Source organism: Thermobia domestica, chromosome 8 (genome assembly GCF_964235325.1).
Source record: "Thermobia domestica chromosome 8, izTheDome1.hap1.1, whole genome shotgun sequence".
NCBI classification, from domain to species: domain Eukaryota; kingdom Metazoa; phylum Arthropoda; class Insecta; order Zygentoma; family Lepismatidae; genus Thermobia; species Thermobia domestica.
In genome coordinates, this window is record NC_137461.1 from 159,564,189 (window position 1) to 159,585,210 (window position 21,022).

Below are 21,022 nucleotides of genomic sequence, written 5' to 3' on the forward strand. Positions count from 1 at the left end.
AAACTGAGTCAAAATACTATATAACACACACACACACACACACACACACACACACACACACACACACACATATATATATATATATATATATATATATATATATATATATATATATAATTCTGTAAATCACGTTTTCAGTCAAAATCAAGTAAAAAATATTGATCTAGACCCTCAAAAGTATTGTAATATTTATTTATTTATTTTGTATATTACTGTTACGCGCACACCTAAAATGCCATGATTTGTTCTTTCATCTTCCCAAATATTTCTTTAAAAGTTATAAATTTTATTTTTTAAAGTAACATTTCTTAGTTTGGAATGCAAAATATTGATGATAATGCTTTTATAATAATTTTGTGTTCCTTCTTTCGTGTCTCCTTTTTTCACCTCGCAAAAATCAAGATTTAGGATCAAAAATGGTTGAAAAATGAAAATAGGGAAAGTTCACCCTGTTTGAAAGTAAAAAGATGCGTAGGAAGATAACGTTGTCTCATTTCTAACAGCGGCCAGTCTTGCCTCCCGCAACTCTTTCTTTTTCCGAATCATATAATTAGATTGTCAACTTACATAACTTTGAAGATATCCATTGTCCACATTATTAGATGAACCATCTTTTCTTATTTCGTAACTTGCTTCCCTCCCCTACCAACCTTCTGACGATCAGTGAGGAACAATGGTGTGAATGGATCAGGAGGGCGTGTTTATTTCTTCATCTCCACGAATAGGAAATCAAACCCTGCTGATTCTGCAATACCTGAATGTTTTTTTTTCCAGCGTTGTCACATTTCCTTGTAAAAAGTAATATTAATGAACTATAAGAGCTAGTTTAAAAATAAAAAAGTGAACATGTAGTATTGGGGTAGGTTAACATCTAGAAAAAGTTTGATCTGCATAAGACAAATAGTTTTCATAATATTTTGTAAAGAAGTTCACCATGTTATTATATAGGGACTGATGATCTCAGCTCAAAACGTTAGACACGGCCATAAGTATCCCCCTACAGATTTTGGTGAGAGGGAAATGAAAGCATAAAACTTTTGGTGGAGGGAAATTCCCCCCGTTCCCCAGGATTTCGCACCCTGGTTCCACGTTTACAAAGCCCCATAAGCAATCACGTTTTCCCGCGGTACCTTTCTCTGCAAACAAAGTGGTACCACACAAAGATCATTCATGTCGTGCAGGAAAACACGAGCGATGTTTGCCATGTGTGGACGAAATCGTCCTGCATGAACCACTGCGTCTGCATAGGGAAATATCTGTTGCTAAGGGATGAGGAACCAAACCATTTTTCAACATGATCGTATTGAAGCTGAGTGATTGCTTGATCAAAGAAAATGGATCGATCCATTGCTGGAAATCCGAGTTAACACGTTAATATTTCCTTCATAACTTTTTTCTTGTACTATAAGATCATCATAATATATTTTTATAAACCCGTCTTGTTGACTTAGATGGACTTCAAGTTAAGTTCATATAAACGCTTCGATGATCTCAGGTGTACGAACTGTAGCAGAATACTGTTTCATTCTCCACAATGCAGAACGATTTGTTTCAACTTGTAACGAAAGGCTGTAAGTTGTTTGTTCCCACGGAATCCATTTTGTAGTTTCTGTGTCTTTACCACACTCTTCGCTTCCGTGAAAAATAATAGAACTTTTACTTCTTGCTCAATGGTCAACTGCTCGTTTTCCGCCATTTTACAAACTGATGTTGTGTGTGATTGCAGAGATTGTCGTTTCTGATTTAATCAAATTTTCCAGAAAATTTAGGTACAGATTTCGAACACTACTACTAGTTGAATATTATTTTTAAAACGATAATTAAATGTTATGTTATTCCATGCAATAACCTATGTATATACGAAATCTGAAATATTACTTTAGTGCACAAATTACATCTTCAATAGATCTTCGGAAAATATTTGTTCCTAATTTTCCTTAATATTCTCGTATGGAAGATCAAAAAATTATACAATAACTGCAAACTACATAGTTAAATTTGCTAGATATTTAAAACTGTTCAAAATATGAAAGAATATTCCATTTCTGTATAAAGTGCAAATGTCGAAATTAGATTACAAGCTAATAAATTCAGAAATTCGTAGAATTCGCGAATATTGTATACATCCGGAATCTACATGAACCTCGAAAAGCACAATCTTGCAACGAGTTGAAATGAAGTTAATATATGAAAATGGAATATTGTTCAGCGTTATAATATTGTCTTCATATGATTTTTGTTGAATATGAAAGAAACTTTGTTTACTGTTTTATACAAAATTATATAATTTTATTTTCTAGAATATATACAGTTGAATATATTAATTCAAGATAAATTGAAGTCTTGCCCTAAAACCTCATTAGTTCAAGAAATCCTAACTATATATAAAACTACATGAACTGGCATAAATTAAAGGGGACTTCCAGTTGACGTGGAAAGTTGAGATTTGGCATGATTGTAGTTTTCCAGAATTAACCAACAGGAAAATGTCAAAAATTAATATTTTTAATTTTTAGTGGGTCTAAAGGGGAGATAAAGAAATTCCCCATGTTATTTAAATAGACCTTTTTTTTTTTTACCTATAATCTCATATTTTAGGTATTTGGTACTGAAATAAATATTTGAAATTCGATATACTTGTGCGTTTTCGTTAGAGTTACCCAAGTAAATCACCAAAATTGAAAACTTCTAACTATAGAGTGGTTTTATAGGGAACTGGCAAATCTTTCCTATGTTATTTATATGGGACATCTTCTACACCTAGGCACTTTCCGACAGGATTAGAATGATGAAATTTGGCATGATTGTAGCCTTTCGGGACTAACCCACAGGAAAATTGACAAAAGTGAATATTGTTAGTTTTCAAGAGGACGATTAAGAAATCCCCTTGTTATTTAAATGGGCGTTTCCTTGGGATACAAAATCTTATCTTCTAGATAGTTGAAATATGAAAAGAAACTTGAAATTCGGTAGAATTGTGTTTCTAATGGGTGCGAGGCCATAGGCCAAGAAAATACGTAGTAGTCAAAGGCTAGTTTTTATTATAAAGTTCTATCACACTATGCGTAAATTGTAAATTATGGATGATGATGTAGACTAATGTTTCGACTCAAATACCATAGTGTGTAAGCCTTAAAGTAATGTTACTTATAAATTTCCCTTGGGTCTATCCTAGCTTCTCCATCACTGAAATTAAAACTTCCTTACTATTTTATTATTACACGAATATATATAGACTTACCCTTTCAAATGCGCTATCCACATAAAATTTGCATGGTCGGAGAAACAGAAGTAGAAAGCCGTCATCTGTCCGACAACTAAAACTCTTGTCAGCTAAATTAAACAAAGAAAAAAATTAATAAACTTCTATTATTTTCAAAATATATCATTAATATTAGTAACTTGTACCTCTTACAATAGTTTATTATTTATTTTATCTAATTTAGTTAGACATGGCTACTAACCTGTTAAACAAAGATAATGAGGCAAGTTGCTCTCTTCAGGATCAGAGGCTTGTTGACTCTGATATATTGAAGGACTTTGCTATATGAATTGAAGACGTGGACATTAATGCAATCATTAATGATCTCAGAGTTAATAACAAAGTATGAAAAGTTGGATTATAAGAATAACCCAAAACGGTAGGGAAAAACTACAGTAAGCAGATTGCGAGAGTGACGATTGCTGTCTTGAAAATGGAGGCACTGAAGTGGTAGTAGATCAGACAAACATACAGGATTACGATTAATTTAATGATCTCTAATATATGTATATAATAAATTAAATTTCTACAAATTCTCTGGAAACAAATAATAAATGTGAAGGAAGATAAAAAGATGAGGTTATGAAATAGCACGAGGAAATGAATACTTATTTCTATCATTATATTCTGCTTTAAGGGTGCACTCCAACATTAAGGAAGACATGTGTGAGTGAAGTGAACTTTAGATCATTGATTAGACGTATAATTATTAATCACAAACATAACCGTCTTTCAAACAACCAGAACACTCTTCGTAAGCACATATTCCACTTAATACACTGCACCATCATCTCCAAAATGTACTGACGCGAACTAGTGGCTTCACTTCCTTATTAGATGATTGACAATATTGCGGTATAATGTCTTTCTCGTAACTGAATTTTATAATTCTTCAGAATCTGTGGAAAGACATTACGGAAAACCTTTAACTTTTAAAGACATTACGGAATTTAAGAGGTTTTCTTCCCATAGCCACTTTTTATTATAGTGTATAATACAGACAAAACGCGGCAAGAACTCAAACAAACACAAGCCGTAGCAATTTGACTAAAATTGTTCATTTAATATAAGGCACATTCAATAAAATTAAATAATTAAGGCATGCTTGTAAAAGTTTACGACACCTCCACAAATGAATTTTTCTTATTGCAGTACTTTCACAGTTCTAACAAAAAGTCTTCATATATACAATATATACTTGAAATATTTTGTGACCAATGTTTATTATAACTCTTGATTCTATTTGATGGAGGAAATCACATTCCCAAGTTTGATTGTTTATTTTACACAGTATATGAATTAAGTTAAATAATATAAACACATTTGTACCTGCAACATGAATATAAATCTTCTTTGGGTACTGGTAATGTTTTCCCTTCCTTTAAGAGAGTTGAAGAGAATTCCAGAATAGTATATTTTAATAGATCTGGTACTTTTTCTTTCTCATCCTTTATCTTTACATAAAAACTAAAATCGTGAAATTTTGATGCTATTCGAGTATTTAGAATAAGACTTAATATATAAGATACATTTTTATATTTCTGATATGAAATATCTAAAAATTTGTTTGTAGTTTAGTAATCATGCTATCTATGCTCCTAATGATGGAGGCCATAAAGAAATGTCAGCTAGTTAAAAAAAAGTCCTGAGTGATGCCAAAAAAATTATACATTAGTCTATGAACAGCGAAGGTAAGTATATTATTATACATCATGCGGAGCTGGATATTTCCTGAAATACTTTTCTAGGGATAAATCAATTGCAATCACAACAAATGTAACAAGGGAACGAAATCTAGTTCATTTATTATCTGTATTACAATACGATAATAATACTTTCATTCAGCTAGGATTGGAGGTACTCGATTATCTACCGTGCTTGGAATAGTTTGAGGAAGCTAAACCGTTCAAGGTATAAGGACTTTCTAATGAGACTTCATTCAACCTACAAAGCATTGAAGATATTGAGTAACTGACATACTTCTTCTTTTTCTTTTTAGTAAAATTGTTCACCTGGAATGAATAATGAAACTTGAAACTACCTTGCCCAAGGTGGATATAAAATTGCTATGCAGCTTACTTTACTGATGGAGTTTTTTTTCCTTAGCAAGTACGTTTTTTCTCCTGTTCTCTTTATTTTTAAATTGATAAATTGGATACGGTAATATATAATTATAGTCGATAAAATAGGGCTGGCGATTGTGGACTTTTACAATAAAATTTAATTGTTTCTTTTTTTGATAAATGATAATAATTAAGTCTATACGTATACAATAGTTCCTTGCAAAACCAGAGCTTAATTCTGACTTCTTGAAGTGTCTAAAAGAGCATTTTTCTGTATATATATATATTCCACAAAGAGTCGATTTTGTCTTTATTTCGTAAGGAGTAAAGGAAATGACAGTTTTCATTACACGTATTTTGATTGATAAAGTAATTTAATTCTGTATGTTTTCTCTTCTCTGTTTAAAATTATCTTCTGGATCAAACGTTTAACTATTGTAATTGAAAGAATATACTGATAGGGTTTTGTGGCCTAAATAAAATATTCATAAAACATACACTTTTTATTCTTTCTTCATATTAACTGATAAGAGAAAGTATTAAGAAAGTTAAGTGGAGTTAAAGGGAAAATTGGGAATTGAAAGTGTAAAGAAACACTACAGTATTTTCAAGAGTGTTGCCATGAAGAAATTATTCATTGACAGCTATCGTATCTTCGAGTATTTGTATTTTATACACCGATTACTTGAGTTTAACGTTCTTTTAAACCCAAGGGATGTATTGTTCAAAATGGGATTCGAACCAATACTCAGGATTTTTATCCGAGAGAAGTACCCTAATCGGAAATCGAACTGGAACTATGTTCACAGGAAGAATGCACATGTGCAATTCGGGCACGAAGTTGCACTCTCTTGCCATTTTGTATTGCTTTATCTGTTTGCTCTACCCGTAAGTAGACCCTAGCTCAGTAACTAGTGGGACCCTTAGGCCACTATAATGGGAGTAGAGTTGCCAATTTCTTTCCTTCCATTTTATGTGATGATTTCTAGAGGCGGATCTAGAAAGTAAAACCTAGGAGGGGGCTAGGCAGAACCCAGACTGTGATTGGTATCATGAGTTTACTATAAGCTTTAAAATATATATATAAATAATAGCATAAATTATTTTTGTCACTCAAAAGACTAGGGCCTAGACCCCCTGGCCTCGCGCTGGATCCGCCACTAATGATTTCATGCTAATGTCTGAGAAGAAATGGGAAAAAAAGGAAGAAAGGGAAGCAGAAGTAAGAACTTCATAGTCGAGATAGGCAGACTATAAATTCATCACCAGGATATACTTCTGATCATCACTGCATCTTATCACAATTCATTTGTGTTAAAACAAATACTTTTTCTTTCTTTAAATGAGAATTTAAAATTTAAGACAATTCCACTATATTGAGTAGGTAGGAGTTAAAAAAATGGACTCAAATGCCAGTTGCATAGTGATAATTGAGCAAGTAAGCTGTAATGCAAAAAAAAAAAAAAAAAGTCAGTTCGAAGAAAGTGTAATTTCTGATGACTAGGTCTGCAGGTAGCATTTACGATATATTTCGTTTGAAGGACTTCTAGAATCAAACGCCTTAAATAATATTTGGGTTCTACACCGGATATTAAACAATCTAATTGAGATATCCTTTCCCATTGCATCATCTTATATCTTTTCACATAAATTAATAATAATAATAATAAAAAAACAGGAGTAGAAACATGAATTATTTTGTAATTGTACAGCAGATAATACAGTAATAAGAGAAGGCCATTTATTTCGCATATTCTTCTTACTTCTGGGTCTTTGGCCTCCCCAAAGAAGGAAACTCTGCTTGCTGGACGACCTTAACCTTGGAAAATCCACGCGAAGGAACTTTAAAAATAAAAAGAATAAAAGAAAATGAAAACTCTTCCGTGGATAATTTTTGTGTCAATGTCAACTGGGATCGTTTCAGGGATTCATTCCAAAGGTAAACGACTGAACTCGGTGACACAAAAAAACTCCAGTAACTAATCTTTATATGGTTTTAGTATTATTATCATTTTTAAAATTCTAATGAGTTTAACGGAGAGAAAATGGACCAAAGATGAGACACGTATCATCGATAGGTCTCATTAAGCTGAACAGAACAATATGAACAAGTCTACATGAATACATTTCGAGAAAATTGAACTTTTTTGTTGACATAAAAATTGATACTGTATAATAGGCACGTCACATATTACGATCAAATTGGTACTTAAGTGTATACCTTCACAAGGTACGATGACAGTACACTAACACTTAGAAACCTATACTTCAAATTATAATTACGTTTTTAAGTTTTGTTTAACTATAATAATATTTATAGACGAGATATAATTATATGATTCGACAGATGACATAGATCTGAACTAGGGATGGCCCAAAATTTTCCGGAATTGGGAATTTCACTTTCCGGATTTTATAAAAATTCTGGATTACTAAAAAATTCCGAAATCCGAAATTTTTCCGAATTCCGAAATTTTTCCGATTTTAATTCCTCGATTCCGGAAAGTAAAAATTCCGGAATTGACCATCCCTAGTCTGAACAAAATTATATGCTCGAGAACAAACTCCGAAGCGTAATTTTAGAGATTAATGCGAGAAAACAAGTTTTTATATATCTAACATATTGTATTTGCACTTATTTACGCTGTGTGTAAGAAGTATCACATTGTAATTATTATTGTTTGTATTCTTCTAGTGATGATACACATGTTAAGCACGTTACTCAGCATGCTGGAGTCTCGAACTAGATTTCGGAGAAAAGATTATCGGAACTCAATTTAGTTTCTTCTTTAATCTTAACAGTAACCAGGTAAAGGATTTCCGCTAACATTCTATAAATCTGAAGTTTAATCAAAATCAACACTTTGGTAACCTTATTTGTAAGTATCATTAGTTTAGCCTTCTTTAAACTTAACAGTTACCAGGTAAAGGATTTCGGCTAGTATTCTACAAATCTGAAGTTTGATGAAACTCAACACTTTGGTAACCTTATTTGTAAGTATCATTAAGTTTAATCAAAACACTTACAGTTAGCGAAAAAAATAGCTTGTACTTCATGTTTTACTTGTATTAAAGTTAGAATGAAATAATAAATTCAGTGAATTATTTCTCCCATTTCTAGTAGAGAGGAATAATCCTAATGGTACTTCCGAAATAATTACTGTTTATCTGCCATTCTATCTTGTACAAGTGATGTTTTATAATTATACATGGATCCTAACTAAATTGTTGATTAAACATTCACAATATCTTACCTAATACTTTTTCTCGTAGCTCCTTGATGGCCTCTCGCGCTCTCTCTGGAGTTTCCCTGAGTTCTTTCTCCGCTTTCTTCATTGTTTCAGGGTCTGGCTCATCCAGCTCTATATTCAATTCCTGATAAGGTATCGGTGTGTCTGAAAATTCAGCCAACTATTCAAAGAAAAAGAGAATAAATATTGTTTCAATTCAAGAGTAAACAGAATACATAAAAAATACTAGTTTTCGAAATCAGAAATCACAATTTACTGTTTATTTAACACCTGTATTACATTTTACTATCATCGTATTTAACCGTGTCCATTGTTCTCCCAATGCATCACATTTCATTGCATAAATTGAATCTTTATTGCCATAACTTTATTATAATAACCTACAATATGACGCTATATAGAAAGGATAGGGTAGAAATTCATTTATTTCCTTTAGATGAACAATAGTAAATCTTTCCTGAGCAAAATTATTATTAGTAGTATTATTATTTAACTGAGAGGAAAATCTACCCAGGGAATGACGAATGTAAAATTATGTCTCACTGCGACAAAAAATACTGCTTCTCGAAAAAAATATTAATATTATGTAATATAGTGTGTATTTAAATGTAATCTGTCTGTCAGTGGTTGCTGACCTATTCCATCACTATAAGACAAAACTGTCGGCAAACCTTAAAAAATTAGAACATATAAAATTATTTATTTAAGCTCGTATCTGAAACAAAAATAACTAATATCTAGGGTATATAAAATAATAATCTGGTTTAGAACTCAGGTTCTTATACGAAATCATAACACTCGAGTTATTTCTAATAAAAGTTTATTCAAAAAAAGTTGATAAGTTCAATGAAATAGCTTTCTTTAAAAGTACAGGTGATATACCTGCTGGGTATTCTCTTTTCTAATTCTCTAATTTTTCTATATTTTTATAATTTTCTATTAAGCTAAGGTTTCTCTAATTATGTGCCTGTGGCAGACAGGAGGTTTAGCCCTAATTAAAAGCATCCTCTGTCCACCTTAACTTATTAAAGAGCATTGAATCATTACATCAAAAGCCCTAGCCTGCCTACCTAGTTTAAGACTCCGTTATACACGGTATTCCAAAAGTAATGCTCAAAAATGAAACCACGGATTCCTGGCATCAAAATAAGAAAACATGTTTATATAATATATAGTCCGGAAATGGACAAGGGCGGAGCTAGACAGCTTCGAATAAGGGGAGAAAGAAACTTTACACCTGCAAGCAGAATAATGATAGGAGCTAGGAAAGGGGTTCAGAAAGACATAAAAATCATATCAGTTTGACATTTTAAATGCATGTTACATAACTGCGCCAGAGATTCTTCATCGTTTAGGGATTCACCGAATGTCTGTAGGGCAGGGATAATGAAACGATGCAGTAAAGATGGAAACCATACAGAAAAAATGTTGTTATCTATGGCACGATCGCACGCACGTGCACAATAGGAGTCCAAGCAAACATCACTTAGATGGTGGCATAATCTCAAGGAGCAATGGAAAGTGGTATGCCAAATAGAAACTTGCAGAGAGAGGGTAGAAATAAGATCAAGTGTAACTAGTTGTGTCATGTAATGAAATAATAAGTAGAATCCACAACGACGTACTGTATTTGTAATGTAGTATTTTGCACAGAGTAGCACTAGAAACTACTAGGTTATACGTGCTAACAATAAACGTATCTACAGAAGATGTTCAAAGTGCGGTCCTCCCACATATATGCAACGTGCTAATCTTGAGTTTCGAATGCATCCCGGTGTGTTGCGTAACTGTTCACATGCATCTTCAATGTGGTTTCGTAAATCATTAAGTTATTTTCCCAAAGTGTGGAGTTCCTTTCCTTCCACATTCGAAGCTGTCTAGCTCCGCCCCTGTCCATTTCCGGAGTATATGTCATGTAAACCTTTTTTGGTGCCAGGAATATGTGGTTTCATTTTTTGCCATAACTTTTGGAACACCCTATATAGGAGAAAAATGAAATGAAATCTTTAATTTTTATGTCCCAGGATTATGCCGGTTAGGCTAAAAGAGACGGTGATGATGAGAGATGAGTGAAATGATGGAATGAAGAAAATGGGAAGAAACGGGAGAACCCCGAGAAAACCCACGAGCACGGTGTTTGTCCACAACAAAGTTCACACGGCGCAAGTTGGGATCAAACCAGGGACCCCAAGCATCGGAGGTGAACGCTCTACCACTGAGCCACCACGCCTCACCCTATATAGGAGATGCTCTAGAAGGATATCTATCTAAATACTTTATTATAAGGATGGGTAAGAAAGGAGAAGTTCGCCTTATACGAGGGTCACTACGAAAGTTTTGAGATGTGAAATAACTTACATACATAAGATCAATTTAACACTTACATTTTCTCAAAGTATTCACCATTACACTGCACACACTTTTGCATCCTCGAAAACCACTTTTGGAGCAGTGTTGCCAGTCTTTTTCTTCAAGTGTTGAAAGTCCATTCTCGTAAGCCACTACAGCTTCTTCAGGGCTGCAAAATCTCTTCCCACGCATGCGATCTTTGATTCTGGGGAACAAAAAATCACACGGGGCCAGGTCAGGACTATACGCCGGGAGTCATAAGTTTGACCTCCGTAGATTCTAAAAACTGAATTGTGATGTTTTCCGTGTGTGCGGACGCGTTGTCATCGTGAAGCAGGATCCCACGCAATCCAGTTCTTGGACGCCGTTTCCGAAGCTTCTGGAACACTTTTGTTAGGCAAACAGTGGTGTACCACTGAACAGTAACAGTCTTTTGTTCTTCAAGTGGAACAGTTGCAACATGGCCAGATTTGGAGAAGAAAGTTGAGACCATCTTCTTCCCCACACTTCGCGGTCGCTTCACTTTCGTGAGTGGATTTTCGTCTAGAAAGATCCAAACTGTTGACTGGCGTTTATTTTCAGGGTCAAATTGATAGATCCAAGTCTCATCACCAGTAACAATGTCAGAGACGCGTCGAGAATTGCCTCCATCAAATCTTGCAAGCATTTCCTCACACCATTCCACACGCATGCGCTTCTGCTGTTCAGTCAAAGTGTGAGGCACCCAACGAGATGAAACCTTCCTGAGCCGAAGATGATCATGAAGAATTTTTGTTACTGCTGGCGATCCAATGTTCACTGTAGATTCAATGTCCTTGAAAGTTGTTCGAGGATTTTCTCGAATCATTTGTTCCACAGCGGCAATGTTTTCATCTGACATAGCTGTTGCTAGACGTCCATCTCTCTCTTCATCTTTAAGCGATGTCCGGCCTGTTCTGAATTCACCAAACCACCGAATAATTGTAGCACTGGAAGGACCAAGGTCCCCAAATGCCCCCTGCAAACGGCCAATCCTTTATTTCTCGTTCAAACCACTTTTGAAATCGTAAAGGATCATTGCCCGAAAATGTTCCCTTTCGAGCTTCATTCTAGAAGCCGAATACTGCTCACATCAACAAATAAGTGAAGGCGATACCGCTACGCCGATAAGCGAGGCGAGTTGAAACTTGCTTCGCTTCTTCGCTCTGGATACCACTACCGAACGCAATTGTTGGAATTCAAATACTATTCCACAACAACACGTATCTCAAAACTTTCGTAGTGACCCTCGTAGTAGCGAAAGGTTCTTAAATAGATAAGGCAGGTAAAGGTTAGATAAGAACCATACTCCCTTAAATAGGATATGTGATTCTGAAAAGAATTCTAAAAACTCTATATATTACTAGCCTCTCACGAGTCTATATCGAGGGATAGAACCTAGAAATCTGAGTTCAGAGTATTCATAAAAACCTAATGTGTCCTGCAAGAGGAATAAAATTACTTTAAAACATATCAAAGTCGTATACAGCTTCAGTTTTGAATACGTATTCTAAAATCTTAAAATCAGGGAATTACTAATCTAATGCCATATTCATCTAAATATCGAATGTAGCACTTAAAGAATCAAATCGTGTCCCTATTCTACAGGGCCTAATTCCCTACCAAAATTTATTTCTTGAATCTGTATATGAATTATTCTCTATATCCCTTCTTCTCACAGAACCTCATTTTAGTCCAAGTAAGAAGTTCCTTTAAAATGAAAACATATTAGAAGGTAGAATCTAATATAGCTTATGCCTTCTGCCGAGGAACCGTTTTTTGACTCGGAGAACCTAACGAGTCCAAGCAAGACCTCCGTTAATACTCCCCTTTCTTTTGTTTGCAAGACTTAATATTCTTCTATAGGGGAGAAAAAAACTCCACTCGGATCACCGAGCCGAGCCTGTCTAATCAACTACATCTTGGAGACCGGCCGAGCTGAAACTTAATACACAGATGGAGATTATGAAGTTCGAGCTCTGAAAGGATGCTACTCAATATAGATTAAGAGAGTTGTTAATAAAGCATATATATATATATATATATATATATATATATATATATATATATATTTACCGAGTTGAACAATACATAGGTTAGTAAAGTTTATGCCTATATTGTCATATATAAGGGAGACAATAATTAAATTTGGAGAAATAATAATTAATATCAATATCAATAGAGAGCATAATCAATTTTATTAATTCAGAATTGTGGATGTGGAGAGTAGAAGTGATCAGATGTATGATAACTGGCGATTATCTTAATTAACAATTTCTATCTCCATCTCTGACTTGTACTTTCATTATTTATTGAGTTTCGTCTTGCTAATAACTCCATACCTATCTTTCCAATAACTAGAATGTAGAGCAAAGATGGTAAAACTTTTTCCCGACAAAAGATACCAATCACTATTTATTTCGGTATGATTATTCATTCATTTCATTTGATCATCAAGACTACACAGCATCAAGACAAACGCAGATGACATACTCGTCAGCTTTGATGTGGTTTCTCTCTTTACGAGGGTACCACTAGAAGATTCTATTAAACTCCTGGAATCGCACTTCAGCAAGGATATGGTACATCTCTTCAGACACACCCTAACGTCTACCTACTTCAGTTACCAAGACAATTTCTTTGAACAAAGCGATGGTGTGGCAATGGGCTCTCCTCTCTCTCCAGTAATAGCGAACTTCTATATGGAGTATTTTGAACACAAGGCGCTAGAAACAGCAACATACAAACCTAAGGTATTCTGCAGATATGTAGACGACACATTCGTCATATGGCCCCATGGCAGACAGAAACTCGACGAATTCCTGCAGCATCTGAATTCTATACACCGCAACATCCAGTTCACTATGGAAACAGAAACCGAAGGAAGACTCCCGTTCCTGGACGTACTCGTATACAAGAAACCAGATGGAAGTCTAGGCCATTCAATCTACAGGAAATCTACGCACACTGATCTCTACCTCGATGCGACCAGTTTTCATCATCCTGTACAGAAGGTGGGGGTGTTAAATACTCTAATACACAGAGCACACCAAATAGCAGATCCAGACAATATAAGCACAGAACTGTCTCACCTGGAAACGGTATTCAAATTCAACGGATATTCGTCAAAACAGATCAAGACAGCCATGAGAAAATACAGTAGCAGAAATTGCACCACAAAAGAGGACAACACGGCAGACAAAAAAAATATTGCAGTTATTCCATATATGGGAAAAACCTTCAACCAACTAGCAAGATTATTGAAGAAATTCAACATCAAGACTGTACACTGCCCTCCACCGAAGATCAGGAGTTTACTACCAACTGCAAAAGACCCATTGGGATTAAAGACACCAGGCATCTATAGGATCACCTGTGAATGTAACGCCACTTACATAGGTGAAACGGGAAAGAACATTGAAGACAGAACGAAAGAACACCAGCGACACACCAGACTTAAACAACCTGAAAAATCTGCAATAGCCGAACACTGCATGCAATACAATCATATAGCCATGTGGGACCAAATTGAAGTACTAAAGAAAAGCAAACAGTTCTGGGACAGGAAAATTCATGAATCTCTATTAATCCGTTCATACAAGCCATCCATCAACAGAGACGAAGGTTATCATCTACCTGACATCTGGATCCAGCTTCTCAGTACGAAGAGAACCAACAGCCAATCAGAGAGCAGTTTCCACCAGCAAAATCAGAGCACGCCATTGGCCAACAAAAACAACCAATAGAAACACAGCAATTCCTAAAGACCACAATATAAATTGTACGACCAGCACACTCCAACACATAGCTCTGAAGATGTTGCCGCTGTATGGTAACGAAAGCTCAGCACAGCAACATTCACTCTGGCAGCAATCCCGAGAACATTGGATTAATAGTAGACGCCAGCAAAGCTTCAAGATCATATTAAGTGGTATGAAAGTAAAACAGTGCCCCGTTTATTTATACAGAATAAAATCGATTTCACAATTTCCCATCATCTTTTATATATTACAATACCTTTACCAAATAACGTGACTAATGCATAATCTGCTGTAAAAGCAAAACAAATACAAAAGCAAACTAATTTTTTCTTAAGTGTGTAACCTATTTTTTTCACATTGAATTTCAATTTTAAAATTTCCCTCTTTTCCATTAATCCATTGATAAGTTTGTGTAATAAAATTTACTCCTGTTGTCTCTTCTAGTATATAATGTATTAAACAATTGTTTTCATAATAATAATAATAATAATAATAATAATAATAATAATAATAATAATAATAATAATAATAATAATAATAATAATAATAATAATAAAGTAATATTTTATTTAATGGTAATAAATAAAACATAAATAATAAAAACAGACTATATTCTGATTCATGTCGTCCCGGCGTCCATGAAGCTACTTTGGATAAGACTGTACCATCGTAACCCCTCTGGAACCGCAAATGGCGACAAAGAAATGTCTCTTGGAATATCATATGTTGCTTTGTCTCGAGTTTGGAGGTTTAAATACATATTATTCGAACCAATGCTCCTTTAAGAAAGGGTCTCATTCAGCTACTCGTGAATATTCAGACTTCGAAAGGGCTCTACGTACGACACAGTCATAAATATTGTTGGCGACTTGAGTTGCCCTGTCTCCAGACTCGAGATACTAGAAAGCAAATTGTCTGACTCTGAATATAGAAACAAACAAGCACACCAATCTCACGTCAACTGACGGCAGTGAGAGTAATTGTGATTCGGACTCTCCAGTCAAAAGTCATTGGTACTTAGTGACCTAGGGCAAAAGAACGAATTCAGTGTAAACTGCATTGATTCAAGAAAAAATCAAGATTATTCTACAACGAAAAACATTGTGAATGATTTCCTGAGGAATTGTTATCGAAAAGAGAATAGGGCAATGTATGCCGTGTTTAAACTCATTTTCGATAACTTTAACAAGACTTCACAAATTTACAATTCTATCTGTAGTGTTTTTAAATGTAATTCTGTAAAATAATATCTCGAAATATGAATGTTTACGATCACGCAATCATGGAAATGAACTTCCTGTTTTGGTTGCTTACGAAATATCTATTATATAAAAGAGAACGCACAAATCCTTTGTTAGCTCATCACGCTAATACGGCTGAACCAATTTCTTTCATTTTTGGGGGGTTATTAGGATTTGGACCCTAGATGGTTTTTATCATATCACTTTAATTTTTAATTACCAGTGTCTTGAGATAATTGACCATTCAAGTGTCCATAACGTACAAATCCTTTGTTAGTTCATCATAGGTATAAAAATAAACGTATTTATATGCAACCCGCATGACCGTGTCACTCGGCGGGTTAACATAAATGACAGGCGCTATAATGTTAACATTTACTGCAATTTGAAAGCGAAAAAGTAAAAATTATCTAAGTAACAAAGTTTATTGCGTTCCGGGGTGACCGCAGCGAAGCGGGGCGGGTTAACATAAATGACAGGCGATATAATGTTAACATTTACTGCAATCTTCTATGGTTTTTATCATTCTTCTATGGTTTTTATCATATCACTTGAAAGCGAAAAAGTAAAAATTATCTAAGTAACAAAGTTTATTGCGTTCCGGGGTGACCGCAGCGAAGCGGGGTGAACGCTGCTAGTTATCTATAAATAATTTTTCCAGTATCTCAGCTTAATAAATTAATTGACATTGAATAATGTTCTTTTTTATCACACAGATGTTTTTCAGTGATATATAATTTTTCATATAGTTTCTTGAAAATCTATAATATACATAATAAATTTTTATTTTGCTGCCTAATTGTTCCCAGTTTTTTCTGGTTTTCTCAAGTTTGCGTCCTACTCCCCTGTCATTAAATTTACAAACTGTGTGATTGAAAAAACGCGTTATAAACGCACTGGCAAGGACCTGTGTCATGAAAATATAGTCGAATCTCAGCCAATGGAACAGTTCGTAGTCACATGTTTCTCGAATCTAGGTATTTGACTTAAAAAAAAAAATAACTCTTATGAAATTTGGTGCGTAAAACGACAGTATTTCCTAAGATTTCGTTTATAACTCTCATAATCATAAAATAATAAATTATCTTACATGATATCAGAAAGGGCAGCTTACTAGTGGAGTGAGATCTTCATAAACGACCTAATGATTTTCTTCATATTCCATAAATATTCGTAAATATTCCATTAACAATGTTACCTTATGCCCAGCATAACGTAACATGGCCCGATGCTTTTGAGCACCTTGTATGTTGGTAGGAAAATTTTAAAAATTTATTTAGAGTGTAAGAGAAACTTTTATTTTATAGTGGGAGAACAGTAGGTCGAGAATTTTGCGTAATTTTAGTAAAACAGAGCGTTTCAATAGATAGTATATGAGGATTACATGATTATTAATTATATTTTATATATTTTACGCATTTATTCATGAATATATTATTATTTTAGACAAATAAGTGTATATTTCAGCTTTTTCAATGGTTTTCAGTTCATTTCTATTCATATTTCGGCATAGGGAATCTTCACAAGAAAGCTAGAAATTTTATTTCGTAAAATCTTCTTCAAAATTCCAAATTAATAAAGTCAGCCATAATTTCTTCTTGGTGCATCTCTTTGTTTCGAAGTAAAATTATCTGATTGGATAATCCACAATCACAGCTGCGGCTGAGATTTCGGTTTTCTTTGATCTTCGCACAGAAGCCTATCATCCGATCATTACGTCATGATTATCTTCCAATTAGGGATCATCTTCTTGTAACTCTTGGTCTTACGGCGTCAGCCATTTCAAGAGTCAGACGTGCAGTGTTTAGCGTCTGCAGAAAAGTGGAATAATTTGTGATTTACGTTAAATTGTGTTAAATTCTTCGTTTTGGCGAATATTGGAAATTGTCATCAGAGATAAACGTACGGTGTTTGGTGTTTTCAACAGATTATTAATCCAGAAATAGTCCAATTGTGAAGTGATTTCGTATAACATAATGGATACTAGCCTGTAGATGTCTAGTGTTATGGAATGAGCTCCTTAGCAAATTTTGCGTTCTCGATCAGCCAGAGAACCTAAGAGAAGCCAGAGGAGACAGTGAAGGAGAGAGAACGTTGAGTAGTGGTGCAGACATCGAGGAAGAAGAAGTCAAGCCACGCTCGATGCTTTTTTCTGGATAGGTGCTGTAGGAGTTAGTATCCTAAAACTGTTTTGAGACCACGTTTTACGAGTTTCCCAGGAATCTCGGGTGGAAAAGTCGTCAGGAACCTTTTTTTTTTGTTATTAATATATCCGTTCAGTCGCTGTGTAAGAAGAGGATTCAAGTAAGTAAGGAATAGTGAAAGTGAAACTCAATCCAGGTATTTGGCGTGAAAATTTCCTTGTTCTGACAAACATGTGTGAATATATTTTCTGGTGTACGTGTAATATTCGTAATATGAAGCATTAAGTTCGTAAAGTTTCCCTCAACGCCGCACACATGTAGATTCAGGCAATGTGACATCGTGTTTTCATTCGATGGGGGGGAAAGAAAGCTAGAATCTCAGCACAGAGCGATTGTTGTAATCTCAAGAAAATGTGTGTACCACACACACATTTTCCCCAGTGATGAAAAGATGTTTTAGATTCCCCAAAATCTAGAAATTATTCATTTTCGGTAACTCTGCTCAAAATTCAACCTTTATTTATTTTGGCATGTTTCCTTTGGTTTTTGAAATAGAATGATTATGAATGTTGAAGATGTAAACAAGTGTCAGATTCACGGCTACTGTCAAGTGCAAGGGTACATGCATTTCGCGTACCGATAACTGAAAACTTTCATCAATAGGCTAAACCTACGTAATATTTTAAAATTCTGATACCCATCAAGTTAGAAATTGCAAATTTTGTTAATTACTAGTAAATATCTTTTCCTTCTTTTTTTAAGAAATTCAATATATTCAGAGCGACACTGATGCAAAAATAACCACTGCGTCTTCGGTAGGATTGCGGTAGCGAAACTAAACAAAATATAAAATGCAAAATAAGTATGGTGCTTTATGAAATATATGTGTGATTTTTTTTTTTAAATATATATATGCTTGTCTAGGTTAAGTTAGATTAGTTAGATTAGGGCTTTAGGTTTAAGTGTGATGTTAATATGTACATGAATGTTTTGCCTGTGCTAGATTGTCATGTGGGTCCGAGCTGAAAAGAGGTCGCGAAGAGCGTAAATCCTCTACGCCGGCCACAATCTCGATGCACAGAGGAGTGTAAGCACCAAAGAATATGTAAACAGAAGCAAAATAAGCTAACCACAACATGCAGGCAGTGAAGTTATTATTTTCAGTAGTGTTTTGTATTTTCTATTGTGTCCTTTTGGTTGTTTTTGCGTGTCGATACAATGTCAATGTTCTAGAAGGCAAGAATATTAAATGAATATTAAAGAATATGAATATTTCGAGAATATGAGCAAAAGTAAAGAATGTTTCGGCTCTGAAAGGTATAGAAATCGATCATTTTAATTTTTATTTAGATGGGTATGTCAGTTCAATGTAAAGATTTTCCTGTTATTGAATATTTTGTCCAATAATACATTCGTGAATATTTTTAAAGAATAAAACTTACTAGCCGTGAACGCATCTTTCTTTTCGAATACTAAATCTAATTAGCTTGTAGTTTTAAGAAGTCATAGAAATATGTAGTTCGATGTTTTTGGTATGCATGCGAAGCATGATCAAAACGAAGAGCAGTATGTGCAGAATAAGTTTACTGGGGAAATGAAATAGCTGTGAAATTCAGGGAAAAGACTTTCCTTAGTGTGACCGAGTTGAAAACAACCGAATCTGTAGAAATTTCTCATTTTATCAGTTTCGATCAAAATCTCAGTTTAGACTTTTTTTTTAATTACAAAATTCTGTTTCGAGATTTTTTTTTTTTTTCGAATTCAGATAGGGCTTTCACAGACAACATTAAGATCTTCATTGTGCTCATTGCCAGCTCCACTCGTAGGTCGATGTCCTGTGTCTGTAGTCGTGGTTCACAACCTATTTCCGGATGGGATGTGGATGATGAACTGCAGGCCTGGATATCGGACTGTGAGTCGAGATGGAAGAGAGTTTGGAAGCTTTATATTTCGGGCCAGATTTGAGTTCTATTTTCCGTAGATGATTGGCTTGGTGAGTGTATCAGTGACTGTTGATGACGAGCCCATACGGGCCCAGTAGGTTCGGTGTCACTAGTCAGTGATGCATTCAACATAGCATGTAATCTCAAGGAAAAGGAACATCATACAAAACACAAAACAGTCAATTACATTTATTATTCAAAAATTTATATTTTTTTTAAAGTAAAAATGGCGACCCTTAGCCAGGATTTCTGTTGTTTCAATGCTACGCGAGCGCTAAGGAAAACAAACGATCACAGCAGAGTATTTGTAATGGGGATCATTATGACAATCGCTGCATTGAATGAAACATGGTCACTTCTGAATCTGTATGTGCGTGATGTTGTGGGAAACAACCTTCATGAAAGTGGAAATGTCTGTGGGTAGCAGATCAAGTAACGAATCTCGTCATCCGAGTGAATACATATGCTGTTCTGATGAAATTGCAGGGTTTAGTGTTTATTGTGACAGTTGTTTTAGATGGGTACATGCCCAGTGTTATGGTTTGTCAGAGGAACAAGTGCAGGAGTTAGACAAAAGTAGTGAGCCGTGGCTATGTAAGCCTTGCCTGGCGAAGCAGGTGACAGTGTTGCCACTGCCGAAATCTCCGGAAACTGAGAGTGATGAAGGCGAACGTGTAACGCGGGGTAGCCCGAATGATTCTGATAAGGAGGAAGGAAGTCGAGGAAACGTAGCTTCCGGTCCAAATGTGCAATTAACGGACTTTGCGGCCATGATGGAACGCTTCAGTCAAACCTTAACTGTAACCCTAAACGAAAAATTTGAAAAGGTGGACAATAAATTTCAGGATATTAGCAGTAAATTTCAGGATGTTAATAGTAATTTTCAGGCGATGAGCAATCAAGTTGACCGTAAATTTCAGGATATGAATGAAAAATTCGATAATGTAAAATTTGAATTGTTACAAACGATTAATGAAAAAGTAGCCCATG

The 21,022-nt window shown here is 34.8% G+C and overlaps 1 protein-coding gene across 1 annotated transcript in view; it reads right to left on the minus strand.

Moving 5' to 3' along the window:
• LOC145693313 (clavesin-1-like) overlaps positions 1–21,022 on the minus strand; it is a 120,417-nt gene that overhangs the window by 38,159 nt on the left and 61,236 nt on the right. The window contains exons 2-3 of the mRNA XM_081769187.1: positions 8,580–8,736; positions 3,242–3,333 (exon numbers count right to left, since the gene is read on the minus strand). Of these exons, the coding sequence (XP_081625313.1) occupies positions 3,242–3,333; positions 8,580–8,736 (249 nt within the window). The remainder of the gene's footprint in view (positions 1–3,241; positions 3,334–8,579; positions 8,737–21,022) is intronic.